This window comes from Chanodichthys erythropterus, chromosome 19 (assembly GCF_024489055.1).
Source record: "Chanodichthys erythropterus isolate Z2021 chromosome 19, ASM2448905v1, whole genome shotgun sequence".
Taxonomy (NCBI): Eukaryota; Metazoa; Chordata; class Actinopteri; order Cypriniformes; family Xenocyprididae; genus Chanodichthys; species Chanodichthys erythropterus.
The window spans coordinates 26,510,705-26,535,611 of record NC_090239.1 but is presented as its reverse complement, the minus strand read 5'-3'; the positions used below and the strand labels follow the sequence as shown (position 1 = coordinate 26,535,611).

General features: G+C 36.9%; 1 protein-coding gene across 1 annotated transcript; it reads left to right on the top strand.

Moving 5' to 3' along the window:
• Positions 1-14,417: 14,417 nt before the first annotated feature.
• LOC137007550 (carbonic anhydrase 4-like) lies at positions 14,418-16,796 on the top strand. The gene is made up of 8 exons (XM_067369089.1): positions 14,418-14,490; positions 14,612-14,638; positions 14,769-14,939; positions 15,369-15,520; positions 15,639-15,740; positions 15,859-15,931; positions 16,294-16,460; positions 16,590-16,796. The coding sequence occupies exons 1-8, from the start codon at positions 14,418-14,420 to the stop codon at positions 16,794-16,796; spliced, it is 972 nt and encodes a 323-aa protein (XP_067225190.1).
• The last annotated feature ends 8,111 nt before the right edge of the window (positions 16,797-24,907 follow it).

Sequence of the window (24,907 nt, the reverse complement as noted above, 5' to 3'; positions counted from 1 at the left end):
AGATATTAGTTGTGACCCAAAGGACTCACTATGCACTTATACACTATGTACTTGCGCACTATGTACTCAACAGCGTTGCGTTTAAATTTTATAAGGTTATTTTGTCATTCAACATTGGAGTCTGGTTGCCCCTCACCCTCCGCTATGTAATCAAAGCTGTGACAGTTGATTGCATAAAGGAACATTCCACACTTTTTTCATTTCTTTCATTCCCCAGTGTCCTTTTTTCTTCTTTTGTTTAATTGTGACTTACGTTCTTATTGCATATCGCCTCCTACTGGGCAGTTGTGCAATCATTTAAACAATCTTATCTTCTAATCCTTAATAATTTTTTTTTTATTTCTCTGAACAAGACTTATATGGTTTGTTTGATGCTAAATAATAAAATTATAAAAAGAAAAATATATTGAACTAAAAAAAAAAGTCTGTGCTTTAAATTTAAATTTTATTTACATTTTTTTGTTTAGCCATTTTACTTCCACATTTGTACAGTATTTTATTATAGAAACACTGTACATTATATAGAAAATCTCCCATTTTTTATTCAAAATCTATTTAAGAGATGAGTAATAAATGTAATAAATTATAAGCAAAATAACATTTCTATAATATAATATAATTAAATGTTTTGTTATTTGCCTGGCCTTATAATGTCTCGTATTCTCTAATAAGGTTTTACATAAAAACAGCATGTTGTGTCAATTACATACTTTTATTTTTTATTGACATGGGAAAGTGCTTTTATAGCTGAATACATGATTAAATGACAGTTGACATTGCACATAAATAAATAAATATACGTATGTGCTGAATACCTCTGAAGTAAACTAATCCTGGAAAGGAAGTTGCTATGAAATGAACGTTACCTCAGGTTAAAACATAACCTGCATTCTGGAGTTTGATAACATGTTTCCACTCTTCTTTGCAAGAACATTCCAGGGTAGCATTACCCAAAAGCATCGTAAGCTTAAGTTGATCGTAGCTCCATTGAAACCAATGGAGCTACGATCAACTTAGGCTTACGATGCTTTTGGGAAACGCTGTCTAGATCTGTTCAATCACGAGGGCATCTCATGTTCATCGTGTCCCCCACAGATTTATTATATCTATAGGATTGAATCTTTTTTCTTTAATATTTTTGGCAAGGTTTGACCCAAAAAAAGGTGAGTAAATGATCTGTTTGCAAGTGGTTAGTTTAGGTTATCCGTTTACTTATCCGTAAACTTACCTGGATATGTCACATAACATGCAGTCTGGAATGCCCCCCTCCACCACACCCCACTTGGTAACATTTTTCCACTCTTCTTTGCAAGAACATTTCAGATCTGTTCAATCACGAGGGCATCTCATGTTCATCGTGTCTCCCACAGATTTTCTATATCTATAGGATTTAATTTTTTTTCTTTCATATTTTTGGCAATACCTATTTATGTGTCAAGTATTGACCCAAACAAGGTGAGGAAATTATCTGTTTGCAAGTGGTTAGTTTAAAAGTAAACAAAATACCTGGGAGCACTGGAAATTGAAGCACGGAAAACCAAATCATACTGTACATTGACCTGAACGGATAAACAACTAAAACTGAGGACTGTAAATACAGACTAAATGATGGTAAAACAAGGAATAAGTGTGGGTAATCGAAGACCACCGGAATGTTGGAAACGTCCTCCACCTCACCCACTGTGAAATCAGTGCCTGGCTCTACAAACTCACAAAAAGTCCCTCGAGGACAATCGAAGGGGAGTAGTGATTTTAATGTGTCATTGGCTCATGTACAACAAAACCGGGGAACGTTCAGGGTAATGCATCTGAAATACCAGGTCCACAAACTCGCACAGGAAGTGATCACCCTTGGGTGAGGAGGAGGAGATGAACCACTGATAGAACCATATTATAAAGTTCTGTTTAGTGGTTACTTTAAATATTAGGGAACACTGGAAACCCTAGAAGCATGGAAAACCAAATCATACATTCATATGAAAAGACAACAAACAACTGAAAGTGAGGGCTTTACATACACAGAGGGTAAAACAAGGAACAGGGGCCAGTTGCATAAACATAGCCACTACATTAATATTGTGTCTTAAGAACAAGTTTGACCAACTAGCAGTTAGACAAGAGGTAATCAGTCTTGCTCTTCCAATTCACAATAGGCTGATCTACTTTTTTATGTAACTGACTTTCAAAAAGTTAGGACCAGTTTTGAAGAAATAAATTAGAGGACTAACTTACTATTTACACTAAGTGCAAATAGCTAATTCTATTTACACTAAGTGAAGATAGCAATATATTCTATTTACAATCTTTATACATTAACAGGATGCAATAATATCATAGAGTGTAAATGATTATATTTATTAAAATTATTAAATGGATGCTGCCTTATTGGAAGAATAAAAACCCTCCCCCCTACATGTTCCCCTAACCCTACCCAATAAACACTTTTAATATTATTAAACATTAATTCGCAGTTTATTTCCACTTTTAGAACATTATTTTTATTTTTATTGAAAATAAATGCAAGCTCAGCAAAAGGCGGATTCGAGCCCACATTGATCGTGTTAAAAGCCAGTTTTGCAAGCTTAAAGGCTGATTTATACCTCTGTGTCGAGTGTACGCATAGACTGTAAAAAAAGATGGACGCAACAACGCCGCTTCCTTCCACTGTAATGAACTGAAGCCAAAACGGACGGCGATGGGTGCTGACGCATTACGCAAAAAAAAAAAAGTTTGCAGCCTGGGCATGTGCAGAAGGAATCGTCAGTGGAGCCTGGAGATTCCTTCTGCACATGCCTCTGGGCTCCACTGACGAGGCGGAGTCGCGATATTAAACTTTCGCCCAGACGACTGCGTCATCATTGATGTATTTTAAATAGGCTATATAAATTACACACAATTTAAAATTCTACCTATAAAATAATAGGCTATTCTTTTTCTAGAGCAATAATATTTTTGAAACAGCAAATTCAGTAGATAAACTCAATATAATATGCCACTATAAACAACTTTAAAATGTCAGAAACAGTCCAGCCATTTTAAATAAAGTTAAACTAACATTACAGGAGGTCGACTGCTGTAATTAGAGTAGGCTATCATTAGTTTTATCCTGCTAATTATTATTTTATACCCATAAAAATAATAAGTAACTGCCAGATAACGATCACCTGCTTTTTTTCCCGTCATGGCTAACATTAGGCGTGTTATCTTAGCTAATAACATTTATTAATTAGGTTATAATGCCCACAATTAACGTTACAGAGAAAAGCTCAGGATCCGTCAGATCCTGTAGGTCAGTACAGTTTACTGCTGAACAGCTAATTTTGTCGGTGTGAACACAGAAATTGATAGTTAATAGTTAGTTATATATCTTCAATCTCCCCTCGAAGCTCCGACAGTCCTCAGAGAAGCTGTCAATCAACTGTGAATCATGACGACACGCCCCGTTTCTATAGCACCAAATTGCTAGCTAAAATCAAACTTATCACAAAAACGAACAATTTAATATAAATCAGCTTGATAACAACTACCTTAAATGACCAAAACCATCTTTCGGAAAATTTTATTTGAAGCATAATTTATTTTTATGTTTTCACTTAAGTCTCATTCGTCTGCATTGAGAGGGCAGGGTTTATTACCTGTACTGCATCCAGCCACCAGGGGGCGATCAAAGAGCCCGCAGCTTTACTTTTCCGGACGTATGAGGCACACCCGAGTGTATGCCGTAGCCTACGATGTAGCCTGAAATGCAACTCTTCACAAATGTAACAATGCATCAATTCTACGCAGACCGTAAGTGGTCTGCTAGAACCCCTCCCTCGGGTCAAAAAACTGGCGCGGAGCAATCAGAGAAGAGCGAGCACTTTCAACTTATATGAATGAAAAAACGCTTTGTTTCAGGGGACGCATACAGTCAAACTGCAACAAAAGTCATTTGCCGCTTCTCTGCCGTTTCTGTTTGTAAGCTTTTCTGACAACGTACATGACGAGCTGCTGCTTCTTCTTCGGCTTTTGCCTTGATACCCAACATGACCGTGTACATTGCCTCCTAGATGTCTGCATGCACGTCGAAGCAGACAACGATGCAGAAGTATAAATGAAAACAGCTGCATAGCCAACGCATAGAGGCTCTGGCGTAGGTCCAATGCAGAAGTATAAATCAGCCTTTACTCACTGTTGGCACTTTTCCACTGCATGGGACCGCTCGGTACGGAACGGTACGGCACGGTACGACTCACTTAAATAGTACCAAGCAAGCCGAAACGATACTAAATGTGACGTGTAAACACTGCAGATCACTAATTGGTCATAGAGAATGGTCACTACCAGCGTTGTTGAAGACGTTGAATTCTCTGCGTCTTTTTTAAAACTTGAGTGGCCCAACCAGGCATTGGTGGGCGGAGCTAACGTAAATAGCATTTGCCAAAAAGGGGCGATACCTTACATAAACCTTGCTCCAGACCAAACGATATCAATCCGCTTCAGCTATGTTATTATTAGTCTGCATCAGTTCAGTAACTAGTTGGCATGTCTGTTCTTCCTATGTGGACTAGAGTATCAAATGAATGAAAGTATAAATCTTTTAGTTTAAACATGCTCGTGTGAATATCCTTTATATAGTTCTGTTGTGATTGTTTTATGTTTTAATGAGAATAGACATGACTTTCTTTTCATCACTGGAATTCCTTCACAACTTGTAATATTTTAAAGACCTCCTGTGGTGAAAATCAAGTTTTTAATGTTGTTTATATGTATATGTGGTGTTTTTAATATGCATAAAGACAAACCATGTGTAAATTCATAAGTCAGCACCATTGCTGAGTATTTTCTCTTTAAAACTGCAGTGATCTAAAGACATGTTTGAAATCGCTGGTGTTTGTGACAAACTACCTTGTAACCAATCATGTCAAATGTCTCAAAAGAAGCCATGTTATCCCAGTTTATTTTTCTGTTAATATGAAAAATCGGGTAGATTTAGCAATATAGCAGGTGTATTACGATGCTATGATGAACTATATGCCTTTCTCCATTGACGTTCTAAGGTGTTCAAAGTGTTTTCTAAGGATATTGATATTAACGGGAACATGGTTTGTGTAACATTAGCAATAGCATTAGCTGTTTGATGACATAGTTAAGCAAAGGGTTAATCATATTAAGAACATATTCCATTCTTTCCAACATACATCAATCAACAAATTAATGTCTGTAAGTTTACTTAAAAATTACATCCAAAATCTGAACTAAGATTTAAATTTCCATAAATGGGAAAACCTGTTATACCATGAGTACAGTTGATATAAAAAAAAAGTCTACACATCCCTGTTAAAAAGATAATTCATATCAGAACTTTTGCATTTAATGTAAAAAAATTACAACCTATGCCATGCCTTTGAAAACCAAAGGGACACATTTAGGGAAGGAACTTGTCACCCTGCCACATACACCAGACAGAGAATAAAGGAACATGTAGTGAGCAACCAGTACTTGCAAAGAAGAGCTGCAACTCTTTTTTTTATGTTGCTGTAGGTCTTTGATAGCCTCCCAGACCGGTTTTCTCTTTGTCTTCTAGTGAATTTAGTAGGGACACCCTGTTCTTGAAAATGCCACTGTTGTGCCTTACTTTCTCCACTGATGATCTCTAATGCCGTGGAAAGAAGAGGTTAAATCAGGTGTGTATTATTTCACACCCCTGCTGATAAATCCAGCATTGCTGGTCACCAGCATGAGGTATGTTTTGCATGCTGGGACCAGCTGGTTTGCTGGTCAGGAGAGCTGTTGAGCCAGTATAAACCAGCCTGGACCAACATAGAATTCAAGCTGGTTTATGCAGATTTTTTCAGCAGGGATGAGCTTGATAATTAGTTCTTTAAAAAAAAAAAAAAAAAATCTCTGAAAAGTGTTTTCCCCCTGCATGAAAACAGTCACATCTCATTCAAAAGATAAACCCAAAGTTTAGCATTGGCCACAATCGGTCACAAAATAAATGAAAGTCTGTGGCAGTTTGTATCGGTTTGACTAGGAAGACATGAATACACAGAGGAATTAAACATATAATTTCAAAAAATTTTGATGCACTTCACATCAGTTTTTTGAGGTCATTTGGGTTTTTGTTTAAAGTAATGGACTTGACACATTTACACTAACTCCACCCACTAAGGGTGCGTTCACACTTGTCATGTTTGGTTCGATTAAAACGAACCCTGGTGCGATTGCTCTGTTAGTGCGGTTCATTTGAACATATGTGAACGCTGCCATCCGAACCCTGGTGCGCACCAACAAGCGGACCGAGACCGCTGAAAAGATGGGTCTCGGTCCGTTTCCAAACGAACTCTGGTGCGGTTGATATATGAACGCAACGCGGACCAAAGACATGTAAACGAACCAAAAACAGGAAGACAAGACCCTAAAATTTAATGAATCCTTACGCATGTCGGTTTTTCTCGTCATCGGCCCTGTCCCAAATGGCGCACTTCATGTGGACTTTCGGTCTCGTGGACTTAAATTCGAGTCTACGGGTCTGTAGGCCGTCCCATTCAGCATTTTAACACTCTGAAGTGTGCTCAGCAGCGCCTCCTTTGTACCCTTAAAACGGTCTTCAGCGAAGCTCACATAGATGCAGGCTCCGCACACTTTAACTACCCAGGAATCCTTGCGAAATGCCAATCAGACAACGGATGGGAGGAGATTGATGACATGGAAAGAAAATATTTAAGTGTAGGTATTATTACGGTTTTTATGACCTAGGTGTACATTTTACCAGTTGTTACCTACAGTTTATACAAACATTATGGTCATCGACCAGTGGTTGATATCTCAAACATAATAATAGCACGTTTAATAATACGATCGCATTAGGATTCATTAAATAAATAGAACCGAATTTCAGGGCTTTACTGAGTCATATGTAAACCTAGTATTTATATTTAAACCTGTAAAATCATCTGAAACTCACGAACATGTTTATTATGTATTATTACAACTGTATACATTATTTAAATATGTATATATTATTTAAATATGTATATATTAAGCAAAAGCAGGCTGTGTAGTTGACATGGAGATATGTTGCAAAACAAAAAAAAACCCTGTTCTCAATGCTAAATATTATAATATTTGTATAAGATATTTGTGATATTTATCTAATAAAGGGACTGATGAGATGATCTTTCAGTTTATTCGGCTCTGTATGGAGAGGTAAAATGGTAAAAACAACAACAACAATAGGCCGCATATTCCCCGAACCTGCAGCTCCTGTCAAAAAACAACCAGACCGTTATTTCCGGCGTGACAATCGAGTCTGTCCCAAAAATACCTCTCAATGCACCCTCGTGGACTCGCGCCAAGGGCCCTATAGGTCTGCACTACATGACGTCACCAAAGTGTGGACTCTGAGGAAGTCCACAAGTCCGGAGTGTGCCATTTGGGACAGGGCCATCGACGCGAGTTTGCCCATCACAGGCATCAGACGCGCGTCTCCATGCAGCAGATCATTTGTGTGTATGACGGATGGATTTCCGCCGCTGTTTACTACTTTACACATTTTATAAGCTCTTCAGTTTCCAGCTGGCCAAAATACCATCACATGCAGGCTACGCACCGCTACACACACAACGAGCGCATTTACCTCAGCAAACAGCACTGTTTTGGATGTTCAGTAAGTTCCGTCTCAAAATAGGCAATACGTCATAAAATCCGACCAATCACGTTGTGAATGTATCCCTATGCCGGTTCGGTATCTTTTGGTTCGGTGATAAAATTGCCAATCTGAATGCTAGTCGGACCAGGACTAAATGTTTTTTTCTTTGGTCCGGACCAAATGAACCAAACGAACTACAAGTGTGAACGCACCCTAATTGTCTGATTGAGCCATACAAAACTACAAAAGAAATCCCACTGATAACAGGATTTGCGTGGAGCTCAAGGTGTATGCCGTTAGCTTTTGATGTGACAAAACCCAGCTGAGTTCAAATCTGCCTTTTCCCAAACTCATTCTTCTCCCTTTTCCCATTGCATATCAACTTGGAGAGAAGTTTATTTTAAATAAAAATTAGGAAAATATTCTAAAAGTGGAAATGAAGGGCCTAACGAATGGGTAGGGTTAGGGTAGGGCTTTAGGGAGAGGGGCAAGTAATGTCCCAATGAGGCAGCATCCGTTTATGATTTTAATAAATGTAATCATATCCACTGAATATGTTGTTATTATTGCACTGAATATCTGACACTATTTGCATTAAGTATAAATGGTTCATTCCACCGAATGGGTGATAATTGCTTGTAATTCTTCCAACTGAAACTTCATTTTTCAACTTATCATTTTAAAAACTTCTATTATCTTTATTTCATTTTTGGAAGGTTTTTAAGTGGAAGCTAATTTTCTCAGTTCTGTGAACAAAACTCACAGAAAAAGCATGTGTCTTTTTTAAAAAGCATGTCATGTTTAAAAACATGTCAACTAATTATTTTTTTTTTTTTTTCCCCTCAAGGAGATGTTTATTTTAAAGAAATTATATATATATATAAAGTAACAGGATTGAGTACAGTAATGGGAGTGACTAGTTTCCTCTGATGTATTCATTCATTAGTTTTGCTACATCCACAACAATTTAGATTAAACGTTGGGCCAAGCACAACAGAAGCAAACAAAGAAGCTAGCATCAGACCAACACTGCCATAATGGACTATGATAGCAACTGAGACAGACACTACATGTCAATTTTGACGTCAATCAGACAAACAGTAGTTAGAGCCAATTTCATCTTTTGTTCAATTATATCGCCAACAAGTGGCACAGTCCCACCGCTTTTTGTGTGTGTCCTCAGAGTGCCCCATACATAAGTGTCAAATTTAGTGAAAATATTACATTTTTCGTTTAGGTGTTATAGATATTTATATATATGAACACATAAAAAAATACACCTGACTTTTTTTTTTTTTTGCCACTCACTATCAAAATTTTGACATTTGCCAATTAGCATATGGTCAATGACCTGTTTCCTGTTGTTTTGTCTCGATCGGACTAACGGTTTCTAAGTTATTTGTGAATGTTGTTTAAACACTAAATCACAACATTGCACTTAGCATAAGGCGACACCTAGCATATTTGGTATCGTTGGACTCCGTTATAAGCATGTAAAAAAAATACCACTAGGTGGCATTGGTCTGAAACATCTCAGACTCCTTCAGGGCATCATACCGATGACCCATACCGAGTTTTGTAATGATAAGTTCATGTGTTCGCAAAATACATCATTTTACTAAATTCAAAATGGCAGATGCCTAAAATGGCCGATATGGGAAAATTGAATATCATTCAGCTCGGCCTGATGCCCCGAATCAAACGAGACAATTGTGGCGCTGCGCCAAAACGCAGGATGTAACCTGCTGAGGATATATATATATATATATATATATATATATATATATATATATATATATATATATATATATATATATATATATATATGTTTTAATCTATTACATGTAAAATTAATTCACATGTTTTTTGAAAATGTGTTTGATAAATTGAATCCAATTCCTCAATGTTTTTTCAGTTGGCGTCACTAGAGGGATTGAGTTGGAAACTCCAAATTTGCTATACTTCTGACTGGCCTCTATCAGTGCGACAAATTTCATAACTTTCCCTCAAGCAGTTCTATTGGCTCTTTTAGAGCCAAAAAAAGAAAAGAAGACACCAACGGATACAATACAAACAGAAATAGAAACAGAAACGGATAGAGAAAAGAAAACGTGATCACATACATTAGGTCTTCAAATGGCCTTCAGAAAGATTCAGATGATTCAATATCCTGTTGAAAATGTACCTTGTGGAATTTTCCCAAGGGAGGGAGGTATGTGTTTGGTATTTAAACTTAGTGTAAATCACATCTATTGCTATTTACACTTAGAGCAACTGCTGCTGCCAAATGGCGTTTTTGGCATCTGTATAGTGGTGCATAGGCCTCCTACACAAGTGGCAGTATTTGACACCTTGGAAAGTGAGAAAATACATTTAGGATAACTAAAAAAACAAAATATTACAAGATATAAGATTACATAGCGTGTTATGCGCTCATCAAGTGCCTAACAGTGACACAGGTGGATATAGTTTCAGAGGGAAGCCTCACTTTTGTCTCTTTTGAGCTCGATGTGAATCTGAGGTCATTTATCGCACATTTTCATCTCGTAGCAGTTGCTCTGTTTTTTTTTTTTGTTTGTTTCTTTTGTTGAGAAAATGACTACACTGATTGGCTGATAGCAGCACAAGAATGCATAAACCTTAGATTAGAGCCTATTTTGAGCTGTGACGTATAAGGCAGCAGACAGAAAAAATATAGGTCCATTTTACATTTAAAAAAAAATCTGTATAAAATGACTAAATATTTGCAAATTATATTTTTCTTAAAAAAAAAAAAAAGATTATTTAATCACAATACACAAATACTTTTGAATGGTCGTGACCATTCTAAGCAGAAGAACCTTAGAAGTAACAATAAAAGTCAGTTAAGAGAAGGCAGTGCCAGTGCGGCAGGTAGTTTATAAAGATCTAATGTAAGAGTTGAAATAGTCAGTCATACGTGTCAGAAGAAACTGTAGTCAGTAAGCCAAGAGACTGAAAGAGATCAAACTGATATGGATAGGGTGACTGGTGTGGCTTAAATCATGAGTTGCACTTGTGACATAATGCAGGTATCTTTCCTCTCCCTTTTTTATCCTTCTACTTCCTGTATGAATGGCAAAATGAAAGAAATGTGTTCAAACTTGTATTACAAATTTTAAATAAATGAACCTTAGCCAACTGATAACTCTTCAAGATGTGTGAGGTAATGTATTTATTTTTTTACATCATTCAAGTCCTTGTGATTTATATGTTGGCTACAAAAAAAAAAAAAAAAAAAAAAAAAAAAAAATATATATATATATATATATATATATATATATATATATATATATATATATATATATATATATATATATATACAGGTGCTGGTCATATAATTAGAATATCATCAAAAAGTTGATTTATTTCACTAATTCCATTCAAAAAGTGAAACTTGTATATTATATTCATTCATTACACACAGACTGATATATTTCAAATGTTTATTTCTTTTATTTTCGATGATTATAACTGACAACTAAGGAAAATCCCAAATTCAGTATCTCAGAAAATTAGAATATTACTTAAGACCAATACAAAGAAAGGATTTTTAGAAATCTTGGCCAACTGAAAAGTATGAACATGAAAAGTATGAGCATGTACAGCACTCAATACTTAGTTGGGGCTCCTTTTGCCTGAATTACTGCAGCAATGCGGCGTGGCATGGAGTAAATCAGTTTGTGGCACTGCTCAGGTGTTATGAGAGCCCAGGTTGCTCTGATAGTGGCCTTCAGCTCTTCTGCATAGTTGGGTTTGGCATATCGCATCTTCCTCTTCACAATACCCCATAGATTTTCTATGGGGTTAAGGTCAGGCGAGTTTGCTGGCCAATTAAGAACAGGGATACCATGGTCCTTAAACCAGGTACTTGTAGCTTTGGCACTGTGTGCAGGTGCCAAGTCATGTTGGAAAATGATATCTGCATCTCCAGCAGGAAGCAGCAGGAAGCATCAAGTGCTCTAAAACTTCTTGGTATACGGCTGCATTGACCTTGGACCTCAGAAAACACAGTGGACCAACACCAACAGATAACATGGCACCCCAAACCATCACTGACTGTGGAAACTTTACACTGGACCTCAAGCAACATGGATTGTGTGCCTCTCCTCTCTTCCTCCAGACTCTGGGACCCTGATTTCCAAAGGAAATGCAAAATTTACTTTCATCAGAGAACATAACTTTGGACCACTCAGCAGCAGTCCAGTCTTTTTTGTCTTTAGCCCAGGCGAGACGCTTCTGTTGTTCAAGAGTAGCTTGACACAAGGAATGTGACAGCTGAAACCCATTTCTTGTATATGTCTGTGCGTAGTGGTTCTTGAAGCACTGACTCCAGCTGCAGTCCACTCTTTGTGAATCTCCCCCACATTTTTGAATGGGTTTTGTTTCACAATCCTCTCCAGGGTGTGGTTATCCCTATTGCTTGTACACTTTTTTCTACCACATCTTTTCCTTCCCTTCGCCTCTCTATTAATATGCTTGGACACAGAGCTCTGTGAACAGCCAGCCTCTTCTGCAATGACCTTTTGTGTCTTGCCCTCCTTGTGCAAGGTGTCAATTGTCGTCTTTTGGACAACTGTCAAGTCAGCAGTCTTCCCCATGATTGTGTAGCCTACAGAACTAGACTGAGAGACCATTTCAAGGCTTTTGCAGGTGTTTTGAGTTAATTAGCTGATTAGAGTGTGGCACCAGGTGTCTTCAGTATTGTACTTTTCCACAATATTCTAATTTTCTGAGATACTGAATTTGGGATTTTCCTTAGTTATCAGTTATAATCATAAAAATTAAAAGAAATAAACATTTGAAATATATCAGTCTGTGTGTAATGAATAAATATAATGTACAAGTTTCACTTTTTGAATGGAATTAGTGAAATAAATCAACTTTTTGATGATATTCTAATTATATGACCAGCACCTGTGTATATATATATATATATATATATATATATATATATATATATATATATATATATATATATATATATATCATCAGAATACACTGCTACTTTTGCATGGCTGGTCTTGTATTGACATCAACAAGCAGAGGCTGACTTGAGTGAGCCTGGATTTATGATTCATTTTTTTAGGAAGTTATTTCATGGAATATCCCAGCATCCAAGTCTGAACATGAATCGAGTTGAAATTATGACACACATCTGATTTGTCTGAGGTTGGACACATTTGCATTATGAAATGTTTGCCTATCCTTAAAATTAGCAGGTGTAATTACTGCTAAAGGATTGTGTACACAGTAATAACGACAAGGTGGTTAATTCCTTGATCAATTAAACCTCCTTTCATATAATTATTTTATTATGTCATAATACTATCCCACTTTTGTATCTCATACAGCTCATACAAAAGCAATAAGTGGTCAGATGAATTCTGGATGTACATAATGTATACCCAATATTTCAAATTACTTTGACCATTGTCATCGTCACATCTGTCCTCCCTATCTCTCTTTCTACTCCTCAGGTACTGTACGTTTTGATGAATTGGTGGATAATTCATATGAATTTGTAAGATCTTATTTGTACATTTTCATAAGATCAGGAGGACAATTTCTCGGACAGGCACTGCTTTCTCTTGCATGACTTTTACCTGTATTTTATTGTTAACTAAGGTTTTTCTGGTTTGCATGTTCCCATTAACCCCTGAGATGTTTTGAATTCCACTGGTTCATCTTTCACCATTGACATCCATTAAAAACTATGTGTTTTCTGATTTTTTTTGTTGCAAGAAACATATGAATAGCAAATTATAAATTTTACCCATATTTTAATGTAAAATGGATCTTGAATCACATAAGTTAAAAATCGAATCGTGAAATAATTTTTAATAAGTTTTCTCATGAGATCGGGTTGGATATTGACTGAATGGGCCAAAAAAAAAAAAAAAAAAAGATCAAAAGATTAACAATAAAGAGTTCAAGTAAAAAAATAAAAAATAAATAAAATAAAAAATAGACAGACAAGTATGACATAAATCAAATTATGTCATTCATCTGACCATTCGTTAGATTGAAACGCGCTTTACAATAACCTCTGATGAAGAATAAAGATGATTAACAGCAGCAATACAGGCTAATGTTTTCTGTTTATATTCTTTGCTTTTGCCTGCCACGGAGGAAAGATAGCCTACTTATGTTTAAAACAACATGAGGGAATTAATAAAAGTTTCATTTTTGAGTAAACTGCCCCTTTAATGAATTTTTTTCGATGACATTTAAGTTTCGAATGATAGCCTACCAAAAATATCGGTTCTTCAGTTGCCTATGAAGGGTTCTGTTTATATAATCAAAATAAACTTTGGTGCTATTTACAACCATTTTAAGTCGACGTTTTACAAACTAAGGCGCGACAATGAACTGTGCTTTTTCCCTCATCACGAGAGGATTAGTGAACAGGAACGCGCTCCATTATCCTTGGAGATTACTATCGAATAGAGATATAAAGATATGTGGATAATGGATAATGTGATCACATGCGTTTGACCGGAATGTAGTTTTTCCTTAGGCAAACGGATGAACGGATGAAAGTAACACACCCACCACACGTTAGCTACGAAGGGTATTAAAGGCGGGAATGAAGGCAGTTCATCATTTTCCTGAACAGGTGTATCAAGTCGAAAAGGTACAGTAAGACCGTAACTATTTTGCCCTATTGATTTCGTTTCTCACATCAAATTTAATTAACGTATAATAAGTTTCAATTCTGTTAGCGGCGTTGTTATTCATTGTAATGAACTCTTGTTTGATTTAGATGATTGTCTTGCTGGTAACTTGCCTTGCTGCTCTTCTGAGTCATTCCGTCCATGGCGCGGGCTCTTCAGTGGGTGAGTGTAACTGAAGATCAACTTTATTTATAATTTTATATGACTCCCCTTAAACACTAAAGTCTCTTTTGATGTAAATTCTGCTGTTCATTTATTAATGCTGTCATTTAATCCGAAACAGATTGGTGCTATCACAAGCCAACATGCAGTAAGTTATTTATTGTTTTTTTTTTTTTAATATTCCACTGCATGAAAGTTAATCTTATTATAAAATTTTAAAATTAATATATTTAAAACTTGTTCTGAAGTGGATCTTTGTGACTCCTGATTTGTAATAGATTTTACCACCTGGCCCAAAATTGCTTCACAATTCTGTAATGGATCCAAGCAATCTCCCATCAATATTGTGACTGCAAGTGTTCAGGAAAATTCTAAGCTGACCTCATTTAACTTCACTGGTTTCGATGACAACTCCACCTTCATTTCAATTGCAAACATAGGCGATTCTGGTAAGAAGCGTTGCACACTTTTTTTTTTTTTTTTTTTTTTTTTTTTTTACAGGATTTGTTTTTCTTTACAAAATATAGTTGCTAAATTTATTTTGCAGATTTATTCAAAGTGGCTTCAAAATGAGGAATAGGCTAACAAAAGCAATCAATCCTTAGGAGACAGTAACATGAGAAGTTTCACATTAAAAAGGTCTAGGATTGTTTAGAAAAGTACAAAACAGAGATGTAGCCGATAAACTGTTATACAATAGGAGGACAAAAGTGATTTGATTCCTCTTTTTTTGTTCATATCACGAGACTCACTGACTACAAAGAGGATACTTAAATTTGCAAAAGAGGTACAGGGTGCAGATCAAGCATCAGTGATGCACAATATCAATGTATTGTATGTCCTGGATCTGGTATCTAATATGTCCATGGTCTTCACAGTGGTGGTCAACCTGGATGATGATAAAATGACTGTGCAAGGAGGTGATCTTCCAGGTGTGTACAACACTAAACAATTCCATCTCCACTGGGGTAACGGCAGCTCCTCATCTGGCTCCGAACACACTGTGGATGGCAAACAATACCCAATGGAGGTATGAATGAATGAGATTTCCCTGCAAATGCACAAATATATCCCCTCAAAACCTGCATGAGAATTAATATATGACCATTCACTGTATTCTCTGTCTACATCCGATTCTGTCCCTTCAGCTGCACATTGTGAATGTCCATTCAAAATACAACGGGAGTGTGTCAGCTGCTCTAGCTGCTAATGACAGCACAGGATTGGCTGTTCTTGGGTTCTTCATTGAGGTGAGTAAGACCACATTTGTTAAACCTAGAGGGAAACGCAAACCTAAAAGTATATTAATGGCTTTGGTTGTGTGCTCATGTCTATGTATTACATATTTATTTTTTATTTAACCAACAGGGAACGAGTGAACAAAGCAAACCAATAGGTTGGGATACACTAACCTCCTTTTTGACAAGCATACCTAATTCAGGTAAAGTAATAGCTCTTTGTTGATAGTATACCCAATAATGAACATTTTGTCATCATTAACTGGTCACTTTCATGCCGTTCCAAAACTGTCCATCCCCATTGGAACACAATATGAGGTATTTTGAAGAACGTTTCAACTGTTATACAGTGAAAGTCAGTGGGGTCCAAAACAACACTGACACAAATCGCAGAGAAATCTTCTTTTGTTTTCCACAGAAGAAAGAAAGTCATAAAGTTTTTGGAACAACAATGATGACAGATTTTTCATTTTTGTGTGAATCTTGAAACATTTTTTTTTCAGTATATGGAGGATCTTCTGTGCTCTTCAAACCATTAAACATGTGGTATATTTGGTATCTCTAGGTAATACAACCACAGACATCATGGATCAAATCACACTGGACAGTCTGCTTGAAGGGGTGGACAGGACTAAATATTACCGTTACCAAGGCTCCCTAACCACACCGAACTGCAATGAAGTTGTGATCTGGACTGTTTTTAAGGAGCCCATCAAAGTCAGTCAGAACTTGGTAAGTCAAGGCAACTCTATGGTAGAGTAATTCATAAAAATCATATTCATATATTACTGGATGACAGCATTTTTCATATTTTGAGTTAAACCCTAAAAGTCACTCAGTTGAATTTATTCCTCCAAACAGATCAACCGCTTCAGCACAACTACCTATTTCAAAGCAGCAAGCACCTCAGTTCTGGTGACCAACAACTTCAGAGGAGTTCAGCCCTTGAATGGCAGAGTTGTGACATCACAGGTGGTAAAATCCACAATGCCTTCATCAGCAACCACATCCACTTCATCTATTATCACAGTACTTCTCTTGTCAACTTTGTGTTGGCTGTACATTTGAAAAAGAACATTTGTGCACATTTATAAGCTATAGGAGTGTTTAATTCAATTGATTTCTCTTGTACATTGATTTTTGTCATTTGTGTATCTTATCTTGGTGATACTTAGCTGTTCTTATTGTATTTTTAAACGCACAATTTCCTATCTGTGACAATAACATGATCCAAAACGCTTAGTTTAAAACAGTTGAAATCATATACCCACGGTTTCACAGACAAGGTTTAAGCTAGTTCTAGATTAAAATGTATGCATGTTTGAGCTGTTTTAACTGAAAGTAACTTGCTCTGACATATCTTAAAATATGTCAGTGCCATTGTTTTGTCTCAAGATGCACACCAGTACACCATGTTTTTTTTCTAGGGCACGTTTATAAAAGGTACCTAAATGCCCCTAATTCTGGTCTAAGTTCTGTCTGTGAAGCCGGGCCTATAGAATGCTAATGTTTTATTTTAAGCTTATAATATGGTATCTGTAATTATATTCAACATTAGATGATTAGATGACATGTAGTATTTAAGAGGACTTATGTTTTAAATGTTTAAAGCTTGACAGCAATGACGGACCTCAGTTATTAAAATGAAAACAATAAATGTTTTCAGTTCAATAACAAAATGTCTCCCAGTCAAAGTGCTTGTGTGTGTGTGTGTGTGTGTGTACTATAATTAGAGGGGTTAGTTCACCTAAACTTAAAATTCTGTCATCATTTACTCGCATGTCATTCCAAACTCAAAAGATTTTTGTTCATCTTCAGAACAGAAATGTAGATATTTTAAATGAAATCTGAGAGATTTATTCTGTCCCTTAGCTGACAGTCCACATGACTACCACTTTGAGGTTTCAAATGTTCATAGAGATCATAAAACTAATCCATATGAATCGAGTTTAGTCCAAATTTTTTATCCACATATTTTAGTTTTTCTTCTGTTTAGATTGAAAATCGGCATGCCTGTATATAATTTTGCTAGAAATACAGCATATTTTGATGGTATGATTTGGTCAATATGAGCACATGACACTGTAAGTCTATATGTGAGTTCACAGTTTAGATATTATCATTAACATGTGCCAACCTCTCCATTGTACCAGGGATATGATGCCTACATCATGTAGGCAATGTATTCTTTTTAATATGTATGCTTTATCAATTTTAGAAAACTATTTGAAGTATAATCATATAAAGTGAAGTAATGATCTTATAAAACATATACCCCCGGTTTCACAGACAAGGCTTAAGATAGTCCTAGATTAAAGTGCATGAGCTGTTTTAACTGAAAGTATTGCACTGAAATATCTTAAAATATATCATTGCCATTGTTTTGTCTCAAGTTGCACACCAGTATTTTTTTTTTTTCTAAGGCATGTTTATAAAAGCTACTTAAATGTCCTAATTGAACTAAGGACTAATCCTGGCTTAATCTAAGCTCTGTCTGTGAAACCGGGCCATAGTGCGAAGAAGATAGTCAAGCCAAGAAGATATCTGAAGATGAGCCAAAAAGGAAAGGGAGGAAAACACCCGTGATTGAGATAATTTGTTATGAACTATATAAAACAGGGAGGTCCGAGTAAAATGTTCAGCTGACATCTTGGCTTTGTTGACTGAAACAAAGTCTGATTTCTGCTATCTGGAACTTCCTGACTTGAGAGATTTTCTGAAAAAGAGACGAGATGCATTTGTGTAAGATAAAATAAATATTCATATTTAACAATTTATAAAGTAAAATATCCAGCTTCTGCCAGACAGCCTTCCGTACTATGATTTTAGCTTTTACTCTCCCTTTCGAGGTAAATTGCTTGGAAATAGAAATCCCAGTCCAGTTTCAGTTAATCTTAAATTCATCTAAATTAAAAGAAATAAGTTCACAAAACTCAAAACAATGAAACAGTTTAGTTTACTTAAAATATATCAGTTCTGTGAACTTGAAAGAAGAAGAAAGTACTAAATACTCATAAAAGTTAATTTGACTGAACTAATTTTGTCCTACTCAAACTAATTAATTATTTTGAGCGTTAGGGTTTACAGTGTTCTGTTCCTACTATTTAGAAAGAACATTTAAAAGTAGTAAGAGTAATATACTAGTATGTGGTTCTGAATTCAGGAACAGTCTTAACATAGTGGCTAAGTTTATTCAACTGGCCCCTCAGTTCCACACCTGAAAACCATGAATTGACATTCATTGCTTTTTGGAAGGCTATTTATCAAGCTGCATGTCTTCTGGAGGTGGAGAGCTGCTATGCCTGATTCACCTGAACTAAACTGGCCTTAATTACCTGACACCATAAAGCACATGTGTCAAACTCCGCTCCTGGAGAGCTACTGTCCTGTAGTCAAGTCACCTTTATTTTTGTAGCTCTTTATATAATACAGATTGTTCGAGCTTTACAGTGATCAGCAGGAAAATAAGGATTCAATGATGCAAACAGTTCAATTCGGCAGCTCAAAAAAATAAAAAAAAAATGTCATTGTACAGCTGAAGTCAGTTCTACCAGAAAGACTCGGGAGGCAAGATAATGAAACACTGATATTTATTACCAAACAGCAAGCAGAATATATATATGAGTTAATGATCTTTGGCGTAGGCCCCGTCCGAAGCTCACGTCCTGAGGGTTGCAGACTTTGCATTTCCTGCCTGAAGCTGAAGGCAGGGGCGTAGCCAACCCCCGGGGAGTAAGGACAGGGACCATCCTGGTGGTGGTGGGGAGGTTGGAGGTGAAGTTCGCGTCAGCATCTGCGAACTCAGACAAGTGTAAGTACCAATCTTTTATACTCCAAGTGTTAGATAATGATTGGTTAGATCTGAATTAATAGTGACGTAACATTTGAGTCTTCCCGGCAGAACTTGCGCTAGAGCTTCATTTCTGTTGTAAATGTCATCAACTATTAATGTAGCTCCAACCAGCTCCTAAACACCTGCCCTTACAGGTTTGGAATGGCATGAGGGTGAGTAATTAATGACAGAAATTTCATTTTTGGGTGAACTAACCCTTTAACTAGAATTGGAGCTAAACTGCAGGACAGTGGCCCTCCAGGTACTGGCTTTGACACCCCTGCCCTTAAGGGCAACACCTGTAAATGTTTGGTGTTGGAGGTCAATCTAAGCTTTTGAGTGCTTTACATTTTTGAGACACTTTTGTGCATCTCATCGGACTCAGTGTGCAAGGTCTCTGTGCGTGACGAATTGTTAGGATTACGAATACGAAAAAACGTGCAAAGGCCTTAACAAAAAAAGATATTTTTATTGAAATCTGATGGCTCAGTGAGGCCTGCATAGCCAGCAATGACATTTCCTCTCTCAAGATCCATTAATGTACTAAAAACATATTTAAATCCGTTCATGTGAGTACACTGGTTCAATATTAATATTATAAAGGGACAAGAATATTTTTGGTCCGCCACAAAAAAACAAAATAACGACTTATATAGTGATGGCTGTTTTGAAAACACTGCTTCATGAAGCATTGGAGCATAATGAATCAGTGTATCGAATCATGATTCAGATCACGTGTCAAACTGTCAAACTGCTGAAATCAAGTGACATTGGCACTCTGAACAGCAGATTTTCCAGGAGCTCATTGCTTCTACTTTCAGTTAAACTGCTAAAAGTGATTGTAAATTAATTGCCTAAATTATTACATTATTTGCTAACTGCATTCTTTAAATTGTAATGTTGACATGCATTCTCTGTAAAGCTGCTTTGAAACGATATGTATTGTGAAAAGCGCTATACAAATGAATGTGAATTGAATTGATGCAATTTCAGCTTTTCAACTTTGCAGACCGTGTACATTCACAAACATCTACATTACTCACTGCATGAAAGGTAAATTTCCAAAAGCCATAATAGGGGCACTTTAAATATTAGCATGTGCACAGAATAGAAGTGGTGTTCAAGCACCTGCCCTTTGGTCTTTGATAATTGTCCTTTTTGCAAGACATTTTTTGTAGTTTTCATTTAAATTTGGCCCATGGCATCAATTCCCATATAAGTGTGTGCCCGAAAACTGTATTTGGGTCATTGACGAATAAGGTTTTTAAAAGTGTAAAAAAAAAAAACATACTGGAGATTTAATAAAACTTAAAAATGAATTATGTGTTAACAATAAGATTATGTGGATTTTATAATCAACACTGCTTTTGTCATTTTTTACAAGATGGACAAAATTTGTCAACAAAAAGTCATTCAGTTTTTACTAAATTTTTGGTTTTACTGAGCAACACTTTTGGTATGCCGAATGATGATATTTTCAAACAATGCTAACAGGGTGGTATCTAGCTAGCTAGTTAGCTGTTCCACAATTGGCTGGATTCACCGCATGACAACAATCATGTGTTTCGTGTTTATTGTCACCCCTTCAGTTCCACTAATGCTCACAAATCTGTATTTTTATAACAGTTAAAGAATTAGTCCACTTTTAAAAAAACTTTTCCTAATAAATTTACTCACCCCCATGTCATTCAAGACGTTCATGTCTTTCTTTCACACGCTAGCCCGCTGGCCGCTTCACACACGAGCCCGCCGGCCGCTGCGCCAGTGTCTCGCCCTGAGATGGCCGCCACGTCAGAGTCTCAGCCCGAGATGGCCGTCATGCCACGTCAGAATCTCGTCAGGCCACGTCAGAGTCTTGTCATGCCACGCCAGAGCTTCGCGATGTCACGCCAAAGCTTCGCCATGCCACGCCAGAGCCTCGCCATGCCATGCCATGCCACGCCTGAGCCTCGCCCTGCCATGGTTGCCATGCCAGAGCCTCGCCATGCCAGGGCTGCCACGCCAGAGCCTTGCCATGCCACGGCTGCCACGCCAGAGCCTCGCCATGCTCCACGGCCAGGTCCTCCCATGCTCCACGGTCCAGGCCCGCCTCTGCCTTGCCCAGGTCCCCCTATTCCCCTGCATGGGCCTGGCCCACCATCCCTCCCCCAAGACCACCCCCCTGAACTATAGTTTTTGTTTTGTTGTTGGGCGTAAGGAGCCACCCTTTAGTCATGTCATGTCATGTCTTGTTTTGGTTTTGTTTTATGTTCACGGTTTTTGGTTTGTTTTCATTGTTATGCTTTGTTTGTTTTGCCATGTCTTTTGTGTCATGTGATTCCATTGCCCTCATGTGTTCATGTCATGTGCTTACCCTGTCTCATGTGTCATGTTCTGGTTTGGTTTTATCATGTGATTTCAGTTGTGTCTTTCCATTGGTCCATCGTCTTCATTGTTCACAGGTGTTCCTTGTTTGTTATTAGTCCCTTTGTATAAATAGCCCTCATGTTTCATTGTACTCTTGTCTAGCTTTGTTTTATGTAACCCGTTGTCGGTGAGCGTCAGGATCTCAAGTCAAGTCAAGTCAAGTCAAGTCAAGTCAAGTCAAGTCAAGTCAAGTCAAGTCAAGTCAAGTCATGTCAAGCCATGTCTGTGTTCATGTTCCTGTTCCTGTTTGTGTTTTGGATAAATGTTAATAAACTGCACTTGGGTTCTACACTACGCTCGCCTCCAGTGGACTCCCTACGTTACACCCACCACTAGTTCGTTGGCGTCGGCTTGGTGTGTTCCTGCCTTAAAGGTGCCCTAGAATAAAAAAATTGAATTTACCTTGGCATAGTTGAATAACAAGAGTTCAGTACATGGAAAAGACATACACTGAGTTTCAAACTCCAATGTTTCCTCCTTCTTATGTAAATCTCATTTGTTTAAAAGACCTCCAGAAAACAGGCGAATCTCAACATAACACCGACTGTTATGTAACAGTCGGGATCATTAATATGTATGACCCCAATTTTTGCATATGCCAGCCCATGTTCAAGGCATTACACAAGGGCAGGCAGTATTAATGTCTGGATCTGTGCACAGCTGAATCATCAGACTAGGTAAGCAAGCAAGAACAATAGCGAAAAATGGCAGATGGAGCAATAATAACTGACATGATCCATGATTACATGATGTTTTTAGTGATATTTGTAAATTGTCTTTCTAAATGTTTCGTTAGCATGTTGCTAATGTACTGTTAAATGTGGTTAAAGTTACCATCGTTTATTACTGTATTCACGGAGACAAGAGCCGTCGCTATTTTCATTTTTAAACACTTGCAATCTGTATAATTCATAAACACAACTTAATTCTTTATAAATCTCTTCAACAGTGTGTAATGTTAGCTTTAGCCATGGAGCACTATCAAACTCATTCAGAATCAAATGTAAACATCCAAATAATACTGTACTCTCATGATCCGAAGCATGCATGCAGCATGCATGACAAACATCTTGTTAAAATCCATTTGAGGGTTATATTAGCTAGCGATATTTAAAGGGGCCGCAGCCTGAATTGGTGCATAGTTAATGATGCCTCAAAAGAGGCAGTTAAAAAAATTTATTAAAAAAGCTCTATGGGGTATTTTGAGCTGAAACTTCACAGACACATTCAGGGGACACCTTAGATTTATATTACATCTTGTGAAAGAACATTCTAGGGCATGTTTAAGTTAAATTAATTATATATTACATATAATTTGGTAGTAAAATATAAAGTGTTGTAATATAGTCTATTCTGTTTGTTACATAGCGACCAATGAAGAGACATTTAGAACTGTATTTTAAAATGCAAAGTACTGAAAATAATAATTTAAAAAAAGCTGTAAAGGCTTGCATTTTTGCACTTCACGCCCACTTGAACACTTGAGCCATATACAGGAAATACGTCATGTAAGTAGACAAGTGGTCAAGTGCAAAGACCGCAAGTGTGGGTTTTTGGACAGGGCTTACATGTCCTGTTTGTCATGATGACGTCTGAAGTCCCCGCCAAAGGAAGTAGTCCCTTTTAGCAAATTGTTACAAACCGCCATTTTTAAGACACAGTAAAGGTTTAAAAAAATCACAAGTGGGCTATAAACCGGTGTGTTATATGTCATGAATCAAAATGTGAAAATATTTAGAGGCAGACCTTATTTCAGGTGATTTAGTAAAAACCCATTCAAAAAACCCATAGACTTTACGGCAATGGAACCGGAAGTCCTAAAATGCTAACTCGCTTCTGGGTTTTGACTACAAAAACACGTCGTCATCCCTGAGGTACTCTATGAGGTACTTTATATTGGTTACTCTGAATGACATAAATGAAATTCATTTTTCCGGACATTCTTTCTCATAATAAAGCAATGACTTCTACACATAATTTTAATACCATTTTGCGCTATGCTAATATATAATGTTAAAAAATCATGCCAGAATTAAAAAAATATATACATTTATTACATTTTAAGAAATTTTAATTACAAATTAAATGGCCGTATTGGCCTTTGGACGGTTAAACCGAATGACCTTTTGACACTTCAAAATCTTAATTCAATAAAAGAGATCTAGTTGTACTACCTTACATACTTTGGATGTCATATCATTGTTTTATTTTTATTATTATTATTATTATTATTATTAAGGCCTATTTAAGGGCTAATTCTAATTTTGCGAGTAACTGTTACTCCTCCCCTATTCCTCATCACAGCCACCACGGAAAACGAGCTGAGGAGCATCCACTGGTGACAGCCAGGTAACGAAAGTATTTCACATGGTTTGTCACTGCTGTTAAATTAACCACTATTAAAATAATTACAAAGAGCCAGCATAGCCCTTTATTAAGCTTAACAACAAGCAAACGAGTCTGCGTTGGCGTAAAGTAGTGGTGCAAGGTCGGAAACAGCACCAAATTTAATAAAAATGGCCACAAAATTCACTACATGAAATGTCATTGTGTAAGATTCTTTCCGCTGATTGGTCAAACAGAGATCAAACCGTGTCGTCATCAGTTCTTCCTCAGTTCCATGCAAAAGAATAATAGTCAACTACATTTAATCTTTCTCATCTAACAGCTAGACTTACAAATGGCTGCACACAAACTGTAACGGGACAGAGACTAGACAGGACTTTCATCTGTGTTGTTATAAATTCAGCAGATCATGTAGTTTAACTTATAAATATTACTTTACTTCGCTTCTGCACCCACAACTACAATTACACAGGACAGCGTGGAGCGAATGCTTTTACATTGTAATGAAGTGCTGACCAGTTTCGATTCAAGTATAAATACACAGCAGTCATAACTTTTATTTTAGGCAATACGCTGAGTTTTGGTCAAGGTATGG

Excerpts from the sequence above, each read along its gene's own strand:
- LOC137007550 (XM_067369089.1), top strand. The coding sequence starts at position 14,418 with ATGATTGTCTTGCTGGTAACTTGCCTTGCTGCTCTTCTGAGTCATTCC. Across the intron at positions 15,521-15,638 it reads GCAAACAATACCCAATGGAG|CTGCACATTGTGAATGTCCA; the intron begins GTATGAATGAAT and ends CTGTCCCTTCAG. Across the intron at positions 16,461-16,589 it reads TCAAAGTCAGTCAGAACTTG|ATCAACCGCTTCAGCACAAC; the intron begins GTAAGTCAAGGC and ends TCCTCCAAACAG.